Source organism: Geotrypetes seraphini, chromosome 4, assembly GCF_902459505.1.
Source record: "Geotrypetes seraphini chromosome 4, aGeoSer1.1, whole genome shotgun sequence".
In the NCBI taxonomy this organism is placed as follows: Eukaryota; Metazoa; Chordata; class Amphibia; order Gymnophiona; family Dermophiidae; genus Geotrypetes; species Geotrypetes seraphini.
This window is the reverse complement of record NC_047087.1, coordinates 90,084,558-90,106,330: the sequence shown is the minus strand read 5'-3', so window position 1 is coordinate 90,106,330 and position 21,773 is coordinate 90,084,558. Positions and strand designations below refer to the sequence as shown.

Genomic DNA, 21,773 nt, shown 5'->3' with positions numbered 1-21,773 from the left:
GGGGACGTCACGTCAGACGAGAGAGGCAAAGCCGCAGGGAGCGCGGAGGAAACCCCACCCCCCGAGACCCCCTGGGCGCAACCGGGACCCCCAGCCGCCTGAAAATAGGCTTTGCATAATGAAAAGAAAAAATCAGGGGAAAAAACCCCCCGAGGGTCCCAAGGGACTCCCTGCCACAGCAGGGGACCCAGCAGAAACCTGCCCCTGCTTAGACAAAACAGGGGGAAGGTCACCTGAGGTGGAAGACAAAATGGAGGGGCCAGACAGAGAAGATGGCGTCTTTCCCGCCAAAACAGCTCCCTCCACAGCCTGAAGCGGCTGAGAGACCTGAATAGTCTCAGCCGCTAAAACAGGCAAGCCGGCATCAGCTGTCAAAATATCAGCTGAGAGGGAATCCTCTAAAACCCGACCGTCGGCGGCTCGGGGAATCCCTCCGTGGGCGGACGGAGAAGACCGGGCTTCTCCACCGTTCCCTGCCGACTCGCGAGGCACCATCGGCGGGGAGCTCTGGGCGCCTGCAGCCGCTGCCGACGGAGCTCCTCCACCGCACCGGCCTGAACACCGCTTGCACAGGCCGGCCGCGAGTGCCTCGCGTCTGGAGCACAATGAGCACTTTTTCCCTTTAGAAGTGCTCATTGCTCCATACGCGACCTAGCTGTAAAAAAGTGCCGGTTAGTTGAAAAAATACAGTAAAATACAGTTTTCTTAAAGGGATACAACCCTCCAGACCAGCACTACCTCAGGATTTTTTTTTTTTTTTTTTTTTTACAGAACAGACTCCACAGGCTCTCGAAGCAATATGCCTTGCTTGATTTAGGGGGCAAGGCTTACTGCTGAGGCTCCTCTAAAAAAATATGGGGAGGTGGAGGAAGTGGGGGGAGGGACCCCGCTCGTGACCCGCCGGGTTTGACACCCCCGAGGTCGGACGAACCCCCAAACAGAGTCCGTCCAAGCTCCGTCCGGCTAAAAACAGGGACAATAAACCTCTAAACAAATTCCAACAGCCCTACCAAGGGAGATGGGTACAGATCACTCAACACCTGCTGGAGACTGAAAGAAGACTGAGGGAAATAGAGAGGAGGGGCTAGGATATACTGTCCCAAAGTTTTGTTTTCAGTCTCCACCTGCTGGTCATGATTAGATATATACCCAATCGTAAAGTTAACCTCTACTGGTCTGGAGAGTGCTAAAGAATAACTTTTTGCTTTCATATTCGCGGGGTTTGGGGGGTAAAGCCCTTGTGAATACTATGAATTTACGAATAATAAACCTTCCCTTCATATTCACTAAACTTTTCTCTCAGCATCCCAGCAAAGCACACACTTATTCAGCACCACACTGAAAAAAGAACTGAACTATTCTCTCAGCACCCCAGGATGATAGCAATTGGGGGCAGAGTCAGCAAAATGAAAACCACGAATAAACAAAATCACAACTGCCCAAAAATAATTTTTGGGACTTAAAATTCAATTGTTTCCAGATTTGGCACGGGACACACAAAGGCGGAGGAAAGAATTTCTACTGTTGAAACCTGGTATCTTAGCTTTGGGGACTACATTTTTTCTTCGTTATCCATGTAAATGTATAATACATTATAAATCGCATAAATTTGTTTTCTTTGAACCCTCACAACTGACAATATTTCTGTCACTGTTGAGGCTAGAAAGTGCCCAATGAAAAATAGATAGATGCCCTTATCTCAGCTAAGCTATTACTGCTTTTTTCTTTAAATAATTTTCTTGTTTCCGCTGCTATATATATTTTGGATCCTATTTGAGGACTTGAGTTGGATTTAAGCTATGTTTTTTCTTTCATTATAATAGTGTAAAAATTTTGTTTTTTCATGCCTTGAATTTTGCTTTCTGAACAAGTTAATCTTGACTATGTATATTTGAAAACTTATAAATAATTTTTTTTTTTTTAAATCACAAGTGCCGAACCCGCAAATATAAAGGGAGACCTGTAACAATTAAACATGGTCATAGCCTAACACATAACTAGCAATCTTAGAGGACCTTAGTGTACAAATTCCAAATCCCTTAGCAACTTAACAAAGAAATCACCAATATTAAGTTGCAAGCAGCAGTCCAACAGTAAGATGGGGGCTATTCATATTCTTTTGCACCGAGTGTCACATGTTTGATTATCTCCCAGTTGGTGAGGTCTTATGCGTGTACTCGGTCTGATATCTTGAGGTTAGAGTAGCAATCTTGGAGGAGCTGAGGGAAGCAGAGAGGTACATAGAGGAGACCTACAGGGACATTGTAGAGAAGTCTTACCTCCAATTTGGCAGCCTCTGGGAGGGAGGTCTTCTTAAAGGAAAGCATCACCCTGGTAAAGTAGGAAGCAATCCTTTAGCCAGGACCTGCACCAAGAATGTGTCTTCAGGGGCTTCTGCCCAGGAGGGAAGGGTTAGGATGGACATTATAGTGGGAGATTCAATCATTAGGCATATAGATAGCTGGGTGGCTGGTAGATGTGAGGATCGCTTGGTCACTTGCCTGCCTGGTGTGAAGGTGGTGGACCTCATGCGTCACCTAGATAAGATTTTAGTGCTGGGGAGGAGCCTGCTGTCTTAGTACATGTGGGTACCAATGTCATAGGGAAATGTGGTAGGGAAGTACTGGTAGCCAAATTTAAGTTCTTAGGTAGGAAGTAAAAATCCAGAACCTCCAGGTTAGCATTTTCATAAGTGCTCCCTGTTCCATGCACAGGACCCAAGAGACAGGCAGAACTCCGGAATCACAATGCGTGGATGAGGCGATGATGCAGGGAAGAGGGTTTTAGATTTGTTAGGAACTGGGTGACATTATGGGGAAGGAGGAGCCTATTCTGCAAAGATGGGCTCCACCTTAAGCATGGTAGAACCAAGCTGCTGGCGTCAACATTTAAAAAGGAGATAGAGCAGCTTTTAAACTAGAAACTGGGGAAAGACTGACAGTTGCTCAAAAGATGTAATGGATCAATTTGACAAACTGAACAATAGCAAATCACCTAGACTAGATGGTATACTTCCCAGAGTGCTGACAGAATTGAAAAATGAAATTGCAGAGCTATTGTTAGTAATTTTTCTTTAAAATCCAGCATAGTACTGGAAGACTGGAGGGTAACCAATGTGATGTCAATTTTTAAAAAAGGTTCTAGAGGTGATCCGGGAAATTATAGAACAGTGAGTGACATTGGTGCTGGGCAAAATGGTAGAGACTATTATAAAAAAGAAAATTCCGTACAAACGTAAGGAAGTTCTTCTTCACCCAGAGAGTGGTGGAAAACTGGAACGCTCTCCCGGAGGCTGTCAGAGGAAAACACCCTCCAGGGATTCAAGACAAAATTAGACAAGCTCCTACTAAACAAGGACATATGCTGGTAGGGCTGGTCTCAGTTAGGGCGCTGGTCTTTGACCAAAAGGGCCACCGCGTGAGCGGACTGCTGGGCATGATGGACCACTGGTCTGACCTAGCAGCGGCAACTCTTATGTTCTTAAAATGACAGAACATATACATAAGCATGGATTAATGAGACAAAACCAACATGGATTTAGTCAAGGGAAATCTTGCCTCACTAATCTACTACATTTCTTTGAAGGGGTGAATGAACATGTGGATAAAGAGAGCTGGTTGATATTGTGTACAAGCAGTCCCTGAGTTACAGACACCGGACTTAAGTACGACTCATACTTAAGAACACAGTCATGGCTCATTTGATTTCACTGAGCAGTATTTCCAGTGGCATAGACTCCTACACTTCTCCTGCAGCAGATTCAGGAATAATGCATAGCCACATTGATATCAGTGTGTGGTTGTGCATGCTGTACCTTAGAGGTAACACTGGTAGGGACAGTTGGCCCTTTTGTCAGCTGGAAGCAGAGGTAAGCAACAAGAACCTTAAAATCTACAAGTTCTGAGTTACATACAAATCCAACTTAAGAACAGCTTTAAAAACGTAACTCGTTCTTAACCCAGGGACTGCCTGTATTTGGATTTTCAAAAGGCATTTCACAAAGTACCTCAAGAAAGATTTCTGAGGAAATTAGAAAGTCATGGGATAGGAGGTAAAGTCCTAATTATGGACTAACCTTTTCCTATCATAATAAATTTTACGTTACACTGGTTCCAATCGTAATTATTTTAGCAAAGTTTTGTATTATTCACCATTATTATTTACGGCTATTGTAAACATAATGTAAATAAGTCATAAGTCTGTAAATACAAATATTTTACGTTCCCGGCTCTTTATTAGTCCATACAGACTGTTTATCCACTGTCTATGTCATTTTTGGAATGTCCCGTCATCCGGGACACATGATAGGAAAAGGTTAAGAACTGGTTGAAAGTCAGAAAACAGAGTAGGTTTAAAATGGTCAGTATTCTCAATGGAGAAGGTTAAATAGTAGGGTTCCCCAGAGATCTGTGCTGGGACCGCTGCTTTTTAGAATATTTATAAATGATCTAGATTCCTAGGATAAGAAGCATAAAATCTGTTTTATTTCTTGGGATCTTGCTAGGTACTTGGGACCTGGGTTGGTCACTGTTGGAAACAGAATACTGGGCTTGATGGACCTTTAGTCTGTTGCAGTATGGTGATTCTTATGTGCTTAAATACTTGTTCTGCAAACTTACCTCAAAGATCTCCTTGAACAGCTGCAGAGCTAAGACTGAACAGCTTTCAGATCCTTCCAAGGGGAGACTTGACCAATGAACTAGTGCAACAACTGGATCTGAAGATTTAGCAGTTGTTCCAACCCTATTATTTCCTGATGATGGTGCACCAGCTTGGTCTAATACCATTTGACATATAATACGACGCAGGGCGGTCACAGAACAAAATGCAAGGAGTAATTCTAAAACCTACAGGAATGAAAAAAAGAATCATGTTCAGGCTTATATTTGATTTTGCTAGGTACTTCAATCAAATCCTTTAACATGAAGCCACAACTGTAATATGTCATTTCTTTTCCAGTCTTTGAAATAATTTCTTATCTGTACATTTTCTTCTTAAATTGATCACAAATCCATATGTATTGCAGAAAATCTACCCCTCTCCCCCTTTTAGAAAACTGTAGCATGGTTTTTAGCACCGGCCGGGGCAGTAACAGCTCTGACACTCATAGGAATTCTATGAGCATCTGAGCTGTTACCGCCGTGGCGGGCACTAAAAACCGCTCTACAGTTTTGTTAAAAGGGGGGGGGGGGGGTTAAATAAATACAAGTTGAAATGCCTTCCACAGGTGCATAGTAATAAAATAACATTTCCCCCAACTAGAAAATAAGTATTTCATTAATTTCTCCATAGCTCTAGGCTCTACAGTGAGACAAGTGTTGGAATATTGTTGGTATGCCAATTCCTTTATTATAGTGCCCTGTTAAGCTGCAGTCTGGCTCCGCGGAACCTGTGTCCTTCCCCAGGCAGATATCCTTTGAATAAGGAGTCTCAAGGCACCAAAGCCACTGAAAAAAATGAACTATCACCGAAAAAAAGAAAAATAATGCAGAGCAGATCAGAAGCACATCTGCACGGTTCACTTGCAGAAGAAAAAAACTGAAGAGGGCACTATACTACACTGCAATGTGGGAGGTGCTGAAAGCCAAGTTTAATTTCTTCAAGATCCGGTTCGCGCATTGGGATTAAACACCATTTGTATAGAATCCAGAGCGGATTATAGAATAGTACAAATTCTAGATTAAAAAATTAAAAATAGTCTTGGGAGCTAAGGTTTCTGTTTTATTTTTATGCAAAGTTTGTTTGATGCAGTGGATTTACCCTTCTTCTCCCATGCACTTACAATGGTGTAATCAGATGCATGAACTTACCCTCTTGTGGAATGAGCTTTAAGAAACATAGGAACAACTTCTTGAGGAGATATGCTGATGCGATAGCTTCCTTAATCTACCATGCAGTTGTGGTCTTTGAAGCCGTTTCCCCCCTTCAACGGCCATCCAAAAGAACAAAGAGACAGTCCGAATGCTGGAATTCCTGAGTCTGTTTGATGCATATAGACAGAACTCTCCGGACCTTCAACTTATGCAACTGCCTCTACTCTGAAGAACCGTCATGATCTCGCAGTATCGGAAGGGAGACAGTCTAATTAATGTGAAAAGGCCACCTTGGGAAGGAAAGAAAGGGCACAATTATGCATTCTTTTGAAAACTCTAGGAAGGGAGGCCAAGAAGAAAGGGCTTGCAATTCCAAAATGCACCTTGCTGATGTGATAGCCACTAAAAACACTGCCTTCAAAGTGAGGTCCTTAAGCGTCCATGAGCCCAAGGGCTCAAAAGAAGTAGCAACCAATATCGATAACACAAGATTAAGATCCCAAGCAAAGACTAGCAAGCGCACTGGAAGATGGATCAGTCAAACCACCCACAAAATAACCAAATCACATCCAGGTAAGTAACTAAACATTTCCTTTGCACCACCCCGGAAGGCCACCAAAGCCACTACCTGCACCTGCAGTGACAATCAAGCGAGTCCCTTCTCCAGACCATCTTGTAAAAAATCCAGGATACATGGCAAGGATCTGCAGAGTGAGCAACACACCAGCCCTCAAACAACCACCAAATTCACACATAAGCCCAAGAAGTGGAAATTCTCCTGGAACTCAACAGCATAGAGACAACCCTTCCAGCGTAGACATTCCTAGTCAGCTGCTCCCTCTCAAGAGCCAGGCTATAAGACAAAAGGGACCAGGAGGGAATATCCAAATAGGACCCTGGGACAAGAGGTCCCCTAGAAGGGGCTGAGGAAGCACCAGAGCCCCCCAATTTCAACACGAGAGGAATCCCTGAAGAATGCAAGTAGAAAGTGTGGTACACGGTGAGCACAAAATCAGGAGTAAAACCTAAAACATCCACCCCCTGGAAAGATGTCTGGTCAGTGTCTGCAGCAGCAGTCCGCTCCAGACGGGAAGGGAGATCAGCAGCTGAATTCTTAGCGGCCGAAGATAAAATGGCAGCAGTTCTCACCAAGTACAAAATTGTCACCAACACAGGAACCCTTGACACCGCAGTATTCAGGGAATTCTCCTGGGCCGACACTGCAGTGGAAGGGGAAACCCCAGTTTCCGCCTCTGCAGCGGTAAGGGAATCCCGCAATGTGAGGATTCCCTGCCAAAAAAGAGACATGCCAGGTAGCTACCACAGAGCTAAATTTACATGTGCCGGCCGCATCCACTAGGAGCAGGCCAAGCACCTTTTCAGGTGGGATTTGCTCATCACAACTAAAGAAATTGAAAAAAGGCTGCCTTAAGGCAAAACCACTCTCAAGGCCCCAAGCACAGTGCGTGAAACCCCTTGCAGAGCAAAACAAGGCTGAAACTCACAGCACTGCCAAGAAGGCCTGGCTGTATGTACTGCCCTCCTAGGTACTGTTTCTCCTTTAGGCTGTTTGCTCTCTTTTTACCTTTAAATGAGCTCAGAGCTCCAACTGGTATCATTATCCTTTATTTTTAACTAAAGGGCAGACCCATTGGCTCTCTAGCTGCAGTCAGTGACCCTAGGCAGTGAATTGGCAGCTGAGGCACCTCTAAACACAAAATGGAGGAGGTGGGGGAAGAGGGGAGGGATTCAGTCACCTGAGTATAGTACCCCCGAGGACTAAAGAGGCCCCCATGGACCTCTGTCTCCGTTCGGCAAAATCATAGACTAAACACCTCCTCACCTTCCTCCAATAACAGATCTACGTAATTTTTTTATTTTTTCATCCAACGAACATATAGTCAGGGACTGCACAGTCTTACCACCTCCGCCTGCTGGAGACTGAGAACAGACTGGATTTCTGGCACACTGCACAGCTCACTTATACTATTGTCAAACTGAAAAACCACCTTTTTGATATAGTATTCAATCCTTAACCCTACTCCTCTGCCCTCTAACCCAGCCAGATCATAGAATGAGGAAGACAGGCAAAAATGTCTGGAAAAGTTAAGAGAGGTTAGTCATGTAGTCAGGAAAGCAAAGATGCAAATGGAAGAAAAAAATAGCTGACATTGTAAAACAGGGAGACAAGACATTTTTTGATATATTAGTGATAGGAAGAAGTGCAAAAGTGGCATTGTGAGACTCAAAGTTGAAGGGGGAAAATATATAGAAGCTGAAAAAGAAAAGGCTGAATTGCTTAACAAATATTTCTGTGTTCATGGCTGAAATGCTGGGAGCAGGACTGCAAAAGACAAACGTGAATAGGGATGGAGGAGTAATAGACCCTGATCGATTTTTAAAGGGTTGTGTTCGTGAGGAGCTAGCTAAAATAAAAGGTAGACAAAGCGATGGGGCTGGATGGTGTACATCCGAGGGTGCCGAAGGAACTTAGGGAAGTTCTGGTGGCTCCGCTGACACCTTTTCAATGAGTCTAGAGTCAGGAGTGGTACTGGAAGACTGGAGAAGGGCAGATGTGGCCCCTCTCCACAAAAGTGGAAGTAAGGAAGAAGTAGGGAATTACAGGCCGGTAAGTCTGACTTCTGTAGTAAGCAAATTAATGGAAAAGTTTTTAAAACGTCAAGTTTCTGGAATCCTGTGTATTACAGGACCAGAGGCAACATGGATTCACTAGAGGTAGGTCTTATCAGAGAAATCTGACCAATTTCTTTGACTGGGTGACCAGAGAATTGGATAGAGGGTGTTCACTAGATGTGGTATATATTTAGATTTTAGCAAAGCCTTTGAGTGTTCCACACAAACGTCTAATAAATAAACTGAGTGCCCTCGGGATGAATCCCAAAGTGACGGGCTGGGTGAAGAACTGGTTGAGTGGAAGGCGACAGAGGGCAGTGATCAAATCGCTCTGAGGAAAGGAATGTTACCAGTGGTGTGCCTCAAGGTTCTGTTCTTGGGCCTGTTCTTTTTAACATTTTTATAAACGATATTGTTGAAGGGCTGTCAGGTAAGATTTGCCTCTTTGCAGATGATTCCAAAATCTGCAATAGAGTAGACACGCCAGATGGTGTGAATAACATGAAGACCTGGCGAAGCTTGAAGAATGGTCTTAAATTTGGCATCTAAAATTTGATGCTAAGAAATGCAAGGTCATGCATTTGGGCTGCAAAAACCAGAGGGAATGGTACAGTTTAGGGGATGAAGAACTTATGTGTACAACAAAAGAGCGGGACTTGGGTGTGATTGTATGTGATAATCTTAAGGTGGCCAAACAGGTTGAAAAGGTGACGGTGAAAGCTAGAAGGATGCTAGATTGCATAGGGAGAGGTATGGCCAGTAGTAAAAAGGAGGTATTGATGCCCCTGTATAAGACTTTAGTGAGACCTCATTTAGAATATTGTATACAATTCTGGAGGCCGAACCTTCAAAAAGATATAAATAGGATGGAGTCTATCCAGAGGAAGGCTACTAAAATGGTGTGTGGTCTTCATTATAAGGCGTATAGGGACAGATCTTAAAGATCTCAATCTGTATACTTTGGAGGAAAGGCAGGAGAGGGGAGATATGATAGAGACGTTTAAATATCTACATAATGTAAATGAGCATTAGTCGAGTTGGAATGAGAGGGCATAGGATGAAGTTAAAAGGTGATAGGCTCCGGAATAATCTAAGGAAATACTTTTCTACAGAAAGGGTGGTAGATGCATGAACAGTCTCCCAGAAGAGGTGGTGGAGACAGTGTCTGAATACAAGAGGGCCTGGGATAGGCACGTAGGATCTCTCGGAGAAAGAGATAATGGTTACTGCGGATGGGCAGACTAGATAGGTCATTTGGCCTTTATCTGCCATCATGTTTCTATGTTTCTAACCGTTCCCCTTAACTGTATCCATGATATCCTGTTTGTCTGTCTTGGCCAGGGTGCCAAATTCCGGTCCTTGAGATTTACTGGCAGGCCAGGTTTTCAGGATATCCACAATGAATATGCATGAGAGAGATTTGCCTGCACTGCCTTCTTGGTATGCAAATCTCTCTCATGTATGTTCATTGTGGATATCCTGAAAACTGGCCTGCCAGGAGATCTCGAGGACCAGAATTGGGCAGCCCTGGTCTTGGCTGTTTAGACTGTAAGCTCTTTCGAGCAGGGACTGTTTTCTTCTTCTTTGTGACTCTGTGCAGTGCTGCATGCATCTGGTGGCACTATAGAAATAATAAATAGTAGCAGTAGAATTCAGTTGTTCTCAGTCTCCACCTGCTGTCAGAGATGCATAAACTTATATCTGTGCTGATCTGGAGGGACGCTGCTTTAGGACATAACTGCTACATTTCTGGGTTTAGAGTTCAAGTGCTGGGAGCTCTATTATCAGTGTGAGGTTGTGTCAGGTTGGGATGGGGGAAGGTGGATGGAAAAAACTGAAAAGCATAATTCTTATTCTATTTTACTAGCCCTGTTTTGTATTTTTTGCATTCCTTGAATGGCAATAAAGTTATTTTCTTCTTAAAAAAAAAAAAAAAAAGATCTTTATGAATTTTTTTAGTGGGAGGGGAGGGGATGGGTGGGTTCTCAATTTTTATAAAAATTGTTATACATATTATGTATTACATACTTTATCAGATATTATAATACATGACCATAGAATGATTTGTTGTATTTACAGTGATAAATGAAGGAAAATCAAGTGTGTATGTTAGGAAATCATATAACTTTATATGATACACTTGTTGTATTATGAAAAATGAATTAAAACTTTAAAATCAAAAACCAAAAAAAGATCTTTTCCAAACTTCAGTGTTTGAATTATGTGTGTATGGGCAAGGTAATATTACTGTCATGCGCACTTCCTAGACACAATCTGCCAATATTCAGCGCTATTTTACTGGCCAGGAACGACTTCTGGCTGGTTCAATAGCATTGGGCTGGCTAACTGCTAATATTCAGCAGGAGATGGATATCTCTGAATATTAGCAGTTAGTGGCTAAAAACTTGGCTGGCTACATTTTGCAATAGCTGCCAATTTTAAGCGCTGACTGATCAAGTTTAGTGGTTAAATCAGGCTGAGCAAATAGCTTGTCTATCTTTAGCTTGAACTGGCCAAAAGTAGCCTAGATATTCAATGTCGGTCACCAGAAATGGGCCAGAATTTAATATCTGGGCTCAGCACCAACAGTAGAATTTAGCTAGTCTCCCTCCCATGGTCAACATTGATTCCAATGGTTCTATAGCATGCACCTGTTTTATGACTGAAGCTGAACTCATGCCAGCTATAGCAGAACCGCTGGCGAGACAAACAGAGCAGGTATTTTTAAGGTGTAAGATGATATTAACATTGTTGTTAAAGGCAGACCTGGATATTGTTGTTATCACAGAGACATGGTTCAGTGAATCCCATGGATGGGATGCAAACATACCGGGATATAATCTTTTCAGAAAGCACAGAGATGGTCAAAAAGGTGAAGGAGTAACTCTCTATGTAAAGATCGATATCCAAGAGATGGAAATGCAAGGGACGTGAGGAGAGGAAGAAGCAATATGGATCGTTCTGAAAAGAGAAAATGGAACGTCTATCTACATGGGTGTAGTCTACAGACCTCAGACTCAATTGCAGCAAATTGATAAAGATCTGATTGTGGATATCCAAAAGTTTGGAAAGAAAGATGAGGTGCTGCAGTTGGGAGATTTCAACCTGCCAGATGCGGACTGGAAAGTTCCGTCTGTGGAATCGGAAAGAAGCAGGGAGATTGTGGATGCCTTACAAGAGGCTCTGCTCAGACAAATGGTGACGGAACCCATGAAGGAAAAAGCGATATTAGATATGGTCCTCAGAAATGGGGAGAGTATATCTAATGTAAGAGTGGGTGCTCACCTGGGAAGTAGCAATCATCAAACGGTTTGGTTTGATATAACAGCTAAAGTGGAGGGCGGCCGCACAATACTAAAAGTCCTAGATTTCAAATGTACGGACTTTAATAAAATGGGAGAGTATCTGAACAAAAAGCTGTTAGGATGGGAGGACATAAGAGAAGTAGAAAATCATTGGTCTAAGCTGAAAGGAGCAATAAAAATGGCTACAAAACTTAATGTGAAGAAAATAAATAAAAACAAGAGAAAAAGGAAACCGACGTGGCAGAGAAAATAAAGGCAAAAGAGTTGGCATTCCTAAAATATTAAAAAAAACAAAAAGAGGAGTGCAGAAAGGACTACCGGGTGAAACTGAAAGAAGTGCTAATGGGAGGCCCAAATCAGTACATGCAAGTAGGCCTCCGTGAGATTGAGAGAGGTCAGAAATTCCCCCGGATGAATTGCCAGAAAGACCGATCGTAGGGTCTCCATGTGAAAAGACGGAACTTGCAGAGTCCCGTTGACCTGCTTCAGATCCAAGATGGGCCAAAAGGTCCCCTCCTTCTTGGGCACCACAAAGTTAATGGAGTACCGGCCGGTGCCCCACTCTGACAGAGGCACAGGCACTACCACTTTGAGATCTAGCAATCTTTGAAGCATCTGGCGAAAAGCTCGCTTCTTCCCTGCCGCCTGATAAGGAGAAGCGAGAACATGATCTGGCAACAAGCGGGAAAACTCCAGAGCGTAACCATCCTGAATCACCTCCAGGAACCACTGATCTGATGTGATCTCGGCCCACCCCTGGTAAAAACCTCGCAACCGAGCGCCCACTGGAACCAAGGGTTCAGATTGAATATCCACCCATTCAGAATGACACACTTTACATTAGCATCTTTCAAATAACAAAAACAAAGGATAGATTTAAAAAATCCATTAGATCATAACCATATCAGCAACTCTTTAAAACCAAATGCATATCTAAGTCGGTAGTTCTCAACCTTTCTTCTGCTGTGACACACCTGACAGACAATGTTCATGTACGTGACACAATGAACACTAAAATTCACAGCTGAACAAAATATGCCTAAATATTTAATTGTTTAATTATAAGTTTAGTATGAATTTGCTCATCCCATAACAAAAAGCTGTATACAACACATCAGTGTCAGATTTCTCACTAGTCATACAACAAAGCAATATACCCTTTATATTCACGGGTTTAGGATTCACAAATTTGGTTATTTGCGAGTGTCTACCACCCCACCTCCCAGACTTTAGGACCTCCACTCTAACTTCCTCCCACCTCCCAGACCTCTCCACACCTTAATTTTAAAGCCTAGTGGTCTAGCAGTTAAGCGGGGCAGGAGCGATCTTCCCACGCTCCTGCCCCGTGCAGCTCTGCTATCAAAAATGGCTGCCTCAAGTTTCCACTATGGTTTCATGAGTTCCTATGGTCTTGCAAGACTGCCGTGGGAACTTGAGGCAGCCAATTTTGATAACAGTTTTGCATGGAGCAAGAGCACAGGAAGATCGCTCCTGCCCCACTTAATTGCTAGACCACCAGGGCTTTAAACATAAGTTGTGGAGAGGTCCGGGAGGTAGGAGGGAGTTAGGGTGGAGGACCGAAAGTTATTTGAGAAGGAGGTATGCCCCTAACCCCTGCAAATATGAAGGGAGACCTGTATATTTAAATTCTGGTACAGCAACACAAAATCCTTCCACTGCCAGATAACTGTGAAGCAACACAAAAACCTACAAATACACTACTAAGAATTAATATAGCAAACAGCAGACCTGCAACATGTTCAGATGGGGCTGGAAAGAGCAATTATTATTGGGATAGTAGGGAAGCAGAAATAGGGCCCAGTTACAAGGAGTTAAAGAACCTGACTCAAAGACTGCTGGTCTTCCCAGTTTGAAAGTAATGATAGTTGTAAAGGAAACACAGACTTGCTATCTACACCAAATTTTTTTGTGACACAGCTCCCATCTCTTGGGGACACACTGGTTGAGATCCACTGATCTAAGTAAACGAACCTACTTTTGAAACAGAATCTGGATCCTTTCCATGAAGAAGACCCAAGACTTGGTAGAGGCAGGAACTGAAGTGCTCATACCTACAATACATAATGAAATATACCTCTCATCAAGTATATTGTTTAGGTAATATATATTTATATTTTGAAATCCACATTCAAAATATATGATATGAAAATCTACCTGGTGAGATAATCAGCAATTTTGTGATTCTTCAGGAGATCTATCAGCAGATCCACAGAATACTTTCTTGTTAAAGTTCCATCTCCATTTACAAGAATGTTAAAAATTAGCTGAAAGGTCTGATGGATGTTTCTTCCATGGAAAATCTTAAATAAAAATTTAGAAACACTGTAAATACAGAATGATTACTGGACATCATGAGCCTAAATTAATCATATCTAAAATAATGAAGACAAATATAAATTGTTGTTCTCAACTTGTTAAAAACCTAAAAAATGGTTTAACTGGAAAACTGGTATCTGAAGACCAGAAATTGCCCTATTTTGTACATTTTCCCACTAGAATAGGGGTAACAGCTTTAAGCTACCAGACTCAGGGTGGCCTTTCTTACATGGAGAAACCTAACAGTACTACAACTTGAGGACTAAAATATTTCTGAATCTTACTACTGGAGGGCAGAAGGTCCATATTCATTTCAATAACTCACATCAACAATGAACAGTTGTGACTTTTTCTCTATGTTGACTGCAAGTCAGCCCAGTAAAAAAAAAAAAATACATATATATATGGGCAAGCCCTCAATAGTAACATTGCAATTATTACATGGAACTGAAAAATCTTAGCATGCTTTACTAAACAGGAGCCTTAGGAACTCATTTTCAAAGAACTTAGACACACAAAGTGCCATAGGGGCTCTGGTACTTTGTATGTCTAAGTGCTTTGAAAATGAGCCTTTTAATGACAAAAGCTTAATTAAACAATATACACAAAGACTTACCTTTTCACCAACGTCCTCATTTAACGTGAGACTTGCAAGTAGTGAAAGTGCAAACACCACTACTGTTAAACTACTGTGGGCCAAAAAGTTGATTAAGGTACGATATAATCCCTTTAAATGACTCTAAGGAAAACAGGAAATATATATATTTAAAAATCTTTATTAAACTTTGTTAATAATAATCCCACATACAAGTAGCACAGTATACAGTGCTTCATACATACCACACCAGTCCAAGCCACGAATTAGGCAACATTCCATTTCCCCTTTCATTACCATAAAGCACAGTTACTTACCGTAACAGGTGTTATCCAGGGACAGCAGGCAGATATTCTTGACTGATGGGTGACGGCACCGACGGAGCCCCGGTACGGACAATTTTAGAGTGATTGCACTCTAAGAACTTTAGAAAGTTCTAGCTCGGCCGCACCGCGCACGCGCGAGTGCCTTCCCGCCCGACAGAGGCGCGCGGTCCCTCAGTTAGTATAAGCCAGCTAAGAAGCCAACCCGGGGAGGTGGGTGGGACGCAAGAATATCTGCCTGCTGTCCCTGGATAACACCTGTTACGGTAAGTAACTGTGCTTTATCCCAGGACAAGCAGGCAGCATATTCTTGACTGATGGGTGACCTCCAAGCTAACAAAAAGAGGGATGGAGGGAAGGTTGGCCATTAGGAAAACAAATTTTGCAAAACAGATTGGCCGAAGTGTCCATCCCGTCTGGAAAAAGCATCCAGACAATAATGAGATGTAAAAGTGTGAACTGAGGACCAAGTAGCAGCCTTGCAGATTTCCTCAATAGAAGTGGAGCGGAGGAAAGCTACAGATGCTGCCATTGCTCTGACTCTATGGGCCGTGACAGAACCTTCCAGTGTCAGTCCGGTCTGAGCATAACAGAATGAAATGCACGCTGCCAGCCAATTAGACAACGTACGTTTAGAAACGGGACGTCCCAATTTATTTGGATCAAAGGACAGAAAAAGTTGAGGAACTGATCTGTGGGGTTTCGTACGCTCTAGATAGTAAGCCAGAGCCCTTTTACAATCCAAAGTGTGTAGAGCTTGTTCTCCAGAATGAGAATGAGGTTTTGGAAAGAAAACAGGGAGAACAATGGATTGGTTGAGATGGAATTCAGATACAACCTTAGGGAGAAACTTTGGATGTGTACGCAGAACCACCTTGTCATGGTGAAAAACCGTAAAGGGAGGATCTGCGACCAGTGCATGAAGCTCACTGACCCTCCTGGCAGAGGTAAGGGCAATAAGGAAAAGCACCTTCCAAGTAAGAAACTTGAAAGGAGAGGTAGCCAAGGGTTCAAATGGAGGCTTCATTAAAGCAGAAAGAACCACATTGAGATCCCAGATAACAGGAGGGGCTTTAAGAGGTGGTTTCACGTTGAAAAGCCCACGCATGAACCTGGACACCAGGGGATGAGCTGAGAGAAGTTTTCCATGGACTGGCTCATGAAAAGCTGAAATGGCACTGAGGTGGACTCTGATGGACGAAGACTTAAGGCCAGAGTCAGACAAAGAGAGCAAATAGTCCAACAACGTCTCCACTGCCAGGGAAGTGGGATCAAGATGATGAAGAAGACACCAGGAGGAAAATCTCGTCCACTTCTGATGGTAACATTGCAGAGTGGTTGGTTTCCTGGAGGCATCCAGAATGGAACGAACAGGCTGAGATAAGAGAGTATCATGAGATGTCAGCCCGAGAGATACCAAGCTGTCAGGTGTAGAGACTGGAGGTTGGGATGAAGGAGGGTTTCCTGCTGTTGCGTAAGCAGAGAAGGAAACAGAGGAAGAAGAAAAGGTTCCCTGGAACTGAGTTGAAGTAGAAGGGAGAACCAATGTTGCCTGGGCCACCTCGGAGCAATCAGAATCATGGTGGCTCGTTCCCTCTTGAGCTTGAATAAGGTTCTCAACATTAGAGGCAGAGGAGGGAAGGCGTACAGGAACAGATTCGACCAGTCGAGGAGAAAAGCATCCGCTGTCAGACGGTGAGGAGAGTAAAGTCTGGAGCAGAAGAGGGGCAGCTGGTGATTGTGAGGAGCTGCAAAGAGGTCTATCTGAGGAGTGCCCCATTGAGTGAAGATAGACTGCAGAGTTATAGGATCGAGTGTCCACTCGTGAGGCTGGAGAATTCTGCTGAGTTTGTCCGCTAAAGAATTCTGTGTTCCCTGAATGTAGATAGCTTTCAGGAAGAGATGGTGATCTATGGCCCAATTCCAGATCTTTTGGGCTTCTTGGCATAGAAGGCGAGAGCCTGTCCCACCCTGTTTGTTGATGTAGTACATCGCAACTTGATTGTCTGTGCACAACAAGAGGACCTGAGGAAAGAGAAGATGTTGGAAAGCCTTGAGGGCATAAAACATCGCTCTGAGTTCCAGGAAATTGATTTGATGCTTCTTTTCCTGGGCTGTCCAAAGACCTTGAGTCTGGAACTCGTTCAAGTGAGCTCCCCATGCATAAAGAGAGGCGTCGGTGGTGATAACCAGGTGATGAGGGGGCTGATGGAACAGAAGACCTCTGGATAGATTTGAGGATACCAACCACCATTGAAGAGACTGACGAAGAGATGATGTCACAGATATGTGTCGTGAGCAAGGATCCGTCGCTTGGGACCACTGAGTAGCAAGGGTCCATTGAGGAGTGCGTAGGTGAAGACGTGCGAGGGGCGTGACATGAACTGTAGACGCCATGTGCCCCAAGAGTACCATCATTTGCCTGGCTGAGATGGAAGGCAGTGAAAGTACCTGTTGACATAGAGACTGAAGGGTCTGAAGACGATTGGATGGTAGGAAAGCTTTCATGAGGAGTGTGTCCAGGATCGCTCCAATGAATTGAAGTCTCTGAGTAGGGATGAGATGAGATTTGGGTAGATTGATCTCGAACCCCAGAATTTGTAGAAACAAGATGGTTTGGTTGGTGGCCAGAAGAACTGCTTGAGCGGATGTGGCCTTGATTAACCAGTCGTCCAGGTAAGGGAAGACCTGGAAGTGATGAGAGCGTAGAAATGCCGCTACCACAATGAGACACTTGGTGAAGACCCTTGGAGAGGAGGCAAGGCCGAAGGGCAGCACCTTGTATTGGTAATGAGAATGATTGATCATGAAGCGTAGGTACTGTCTGGAAGCCAGATTTACTGGTATGTGAGTGTACGCTTCTTTGAGATCGAGGGAACATAGCCAGTCGCCTTGATTGAGAAGAGGATAAAGAGTGGCCAGAGAAAGCATCTTGAACTTTTCTTTGACCAAATATTTGTTGAGATCGCGGAGATCTAGAATGGGTCTGAGATCTCCTGTTTTTTTGGGGACTAAAAAATATCGGGAGTAGAACCCCTGCCCCTGCTGGTCTAGGGGAACTTCTTCTATGGCATTTAGAAGAAGGAGGGATTGAACCTCTTGGAGAAGAAGGGTTAATTGAGGACTGGAAGCAGACTCTTTTGGTTGACTTGGAGGAGGTAGTGACTGAAAGTTGAGAGAGTAGCCGTGGCGGATGATGTTGAGGACCCACTGGTCTGACGTGATAAGTTCCCAACGGCTTATGAAATAAGTAAGGCGTCCTCCTATAGGTTGTGGAAGTTGGGTAGAAGGAACAAAACTGGCTATGTTCTGGAGAATTAAGTCAAAAGGGTTGTGTAGACTTTTGCACTGGTGCAGGTTTTACCTGTTGTTGTTGCTGAGGCTGTCTAGCAGCCGGCCTTTGTTGTCTCTGGCGTCGTTGCTGGGGAGCAGCTTGAGGCAGAGGACGAGCCACAAATCTACGCTGGTAGGAGGATTGTGGACGAAAAGGTCTGGTTGTTGGCGGCTTCTTAGACTTAAGAAGTGTATCCCATCTAGTCTCATGAGCCGATAACTTTTGAGTGGTGGAGTCCATGGAATCTCCAAACAACTCATCCCCTAGGCAAGGTGCATTGGCTAGCCGATCCTGATGGTTAACATCGAGTTCAGAAACCCTAAGCCAGGCCAGCCGTCTCATTGCCACTGAGATGGCTGTAGCCCTAGAGGTCAGCTCGAAGGTGTCATAAATGGATCTAACCATGAATTTCCGGAGCTGGAAAAGCGAAGAACAAGTTTGGTGAAAAACCGACTTTTTCCGATCAGGGAGATATTTCTCAAAAGCAGAGATATTCTGAATAAGCTGCTTTAAGTAGAAAGAGAAATGGAATGCATAATTCCCTGATCGATTCGCCAACATTGCATTTTGGTATAGTCGTTTCCCAAACTTGTCCATAGACTTTCCCTCTCTGCCAGGAGGGACAGAAGCATACACACTAGCCCCCTTGGACTTTTTGAGGGTGGATTCGACCAAAAGGGACTCATGATGTAACTGGGGTTTATCAAACCCAGGGATAGGAAGGACTCTGTATAGAGAGTCTAATTTTCGGGGAGCCCCAGGAATGGTGAGGGGAGATTCCAAATTTTTATAGAACGTCTCTCTCAAGATATCATGGAGAGGTAACTTAAGGTATTCCTTTGGAGGCTGATCAAAATCCAGAGCATCAAGAAAAGCTTTGGATTTCTGTGACTCAGCCTCCAAAGGAATAGAGAGAGAGTCACACATTTCCTTTAAAAAGGAAGAAAAAGAAGATACTTCTGGTTTAGAGGAGGGCCCCAAGGCAGAGGTGTCCTCTTCACCAGAAGAACATTCTCCCTCAGAAAGGAGAGGGTCTTCTGAGTCGCCCCACAAGTCAGGGTCTTGAACTTGGAAGCTCCGGTCCCGAGAATCCGGCGTGGAAGACTGTAAGTGATGGGATTTTCTATGAGATTTCCCTGACCTGCCTGACTCGGTACCGGGGGATGTGACTGTATGCACCGGTGCCGAAGTCTGAACAGCTTGATGGTGGGATCTCGGCTCCGGTGCAAGAATCGGCATGGAGACAGAGGAAACAGACTGTACCGGTACCGACGAAGTGGAAGTTGACAAAGTAGGACGATCCACTGTCGGTACCGGCGGCTCAGACCGGACTGGTACCGGAAGACTCGGTACCAGGAGTGAAGGCAGAATGTGCTCTAACTGTTCTTTAAGTTGTAATTTTAGAACAGCAGCAATACGGTCTTCGAGAGAAGGCACCGGTACCGCCTTTTTCTTTTGCGGTACCTGCGGTGCCGCTCTACGCTCCGAGGATGAGGAACCCGATGTAGAGGGGCTCACCTCTATTGGAGCGGAGCGCTTCCGTGAGCGCCTCGAGGTCTGCAGGATTGGGCTCGCTGCTATTGAGACCGGAGGACGCTCCAACGGGGAAGGCTTCTTAGCCGGCTTACCTGGAGGAGCCGACACCGACGCGGTATCGCGTGGTGTCGACGATGTGGGTGCCGACTGAGCCGGAGTCGAAGTCGGTGCCGGAGTGGTATCGGACATCTCGGTGCCGAAAAGAAGTTTTTGTTGAATCTCTCTATTTTTAAGAGTTCTTTTCTTTAGAGTCGCACAGCGGGTGCAGGTAGACGATTGATGGTCCGGGCCAAGGCACTGTAGACACCAATTATGTGGGTCAGACAGTGAAATTGGCCGTGCACACCGCTTGAAGACGGCTTCAGCCAAATCGAAGGCCGAGGTTTCGATAGTGGCAGTAGGCCCCGCCGGGGCGAAACCGAAAAAAGAAAGAAAACTAAATCAGTTTTTTTTTTTTTTTTTTTTTAAGAAAGAAAGTAAAATAAAATGAAGGAAATAAACCTTCTAAAGACGTTTACGCGAGCGGGAAGGCGAAAAATGGAAAAAGTTTTCAACAGCCGTTGAAACGTGCGACTTCTTAGCTCCGCGGAAACTAAGAAACTGAGGGACCCGCGCGCCTCTGTCGGGCGGGAAGGCACTCGCGCGTGCGCGGTGCGGCCGAGCTAGAACTTTCTAAAGTTCTTAGAGTGCAATCACTCTAAAATTGTCCGTACCGGGGCTCCGTCGGTGCCGTCACCCATCAGTCAAGAATATGCTGCCTGCTTGATCTGGGATAATTCTCCTACCTCCCATGCTAGATGTGGAAGAGGGAAACAGCCCATCCCCCATAACAACCTTAATAATAATAATAATAACTTTATTCTTTTAAACCGCCATAATCGTATTATTATCGCCATATTATCTCCATAATCGCCATAAATCGTAACAACTCTTATGTAATCCACCTTGAACCGCAAGGTAAAGGTGGAATAGAAATCACTAATGTAATGTAATGTAATAATCAAAAGTTCTAGGCGGTTAACTAAAAAGAGCTGGACAATCAGCGAAATACAATAATACAGTAAAAAATACAAATATTTGTAAAATAGAATTTCAATAATAAAACTCACTAAGAAATAAACTTATCGAACAAAGTGGTCTTAATTAATTTCCAAAAACTGCAATAGGATAACATAGCTTGTGAATACATTTACCTAACCAAGACTGTTGCCTACCAGCTTGAAATGCTAGGGTCCTATCTAAGAAGGTCTTATATCTACACCCATTAATTTTTGGATAAGCAAATAAGTAGAGCTCCTTGGGCTCTAAAGCAAAGGCTTAGTATGTCCCGTCCCCCCCCCCCCCAATGTTCAAGGACATGTCCCAACAAGTCGGCTTCTCAAGTTCTTGCAGGAATCTTATCCTTTTCCAAATTATGCAAAATAATACGCCACTGAGTCAAGGAGGTGGGGGGGTTCCCCTCTCTAATTGTATGAGGATGCACTTCCATACTAAATAAAGCAGAAGGTCTCCCCTGTTGCTCCTTCTGATCCTGTGCACGTCCACTGCCCCAGATACAAAAACTGAGATTGTGAGCCCACTAGAGACAAAGTACCTGTATGTAATAAGGGATGGAACTTGATAAAAATGTAAACTGCTTTGGTTGTAGCACAGAAAGGCAATATTTTCAAATCCATGACCTTTTACGCTCTTTAGAGCAGCAAAGAAAAAACTGAACTCCAACCTAAAATCATGGACTGCTAGGACACAACCAATAGACTTTGCACACCAGTGGTCTCCAATGCATGGTTCCTGAACTGTAAGCAGCCCCCAAACAGCTGGCTGAAATGCTCTTTGAATCTTGTAAAATGTGTTAATTTCAATCATGCCCACTTGATATAGTAACTGCAAACAATC

At 44.0% G+C, this 21,773-nt stretch overlaps 1 protein-coding gene across 2 annotated transcripts in view; it reads right to left on the bottom strand.

The window, feature by feature from the left end:
• The window catches only part of CIP2A (cellular inhibitor of PP2A), a 153,125-nt gene that overhangs the window by 106,528 nt on the left and 24,824 nt on the right, over positions 1-21,773 (bottom strand). Inside the window, exons 6-9 of one of the 2 annotated variants that reach the window (XM_033941527.1) lie at positions 14,706-14,828; positions 13,928-14,073; positions 13,749-13,824; positions 4,620-4,847 (exon numbers count right to left, since the gene is read on the bottom strand). In XM_033941527.1, coding sequence (XP_033797418.1) covers positions 4,620-4,847; positions 13,749-13,824; positions 13,928-14,073; positions 14,706-14,828 — 573 coding nt within the window. The remainder of the gene's footprint in view (positions 1-4,619; positions 4,848-13,748; positions 13,825-13,927; positions 14,074-14,705; positions 14,829-21,773) is intronic. The other variant, XM_033941528.1, reaches the window with a different exon arrangement.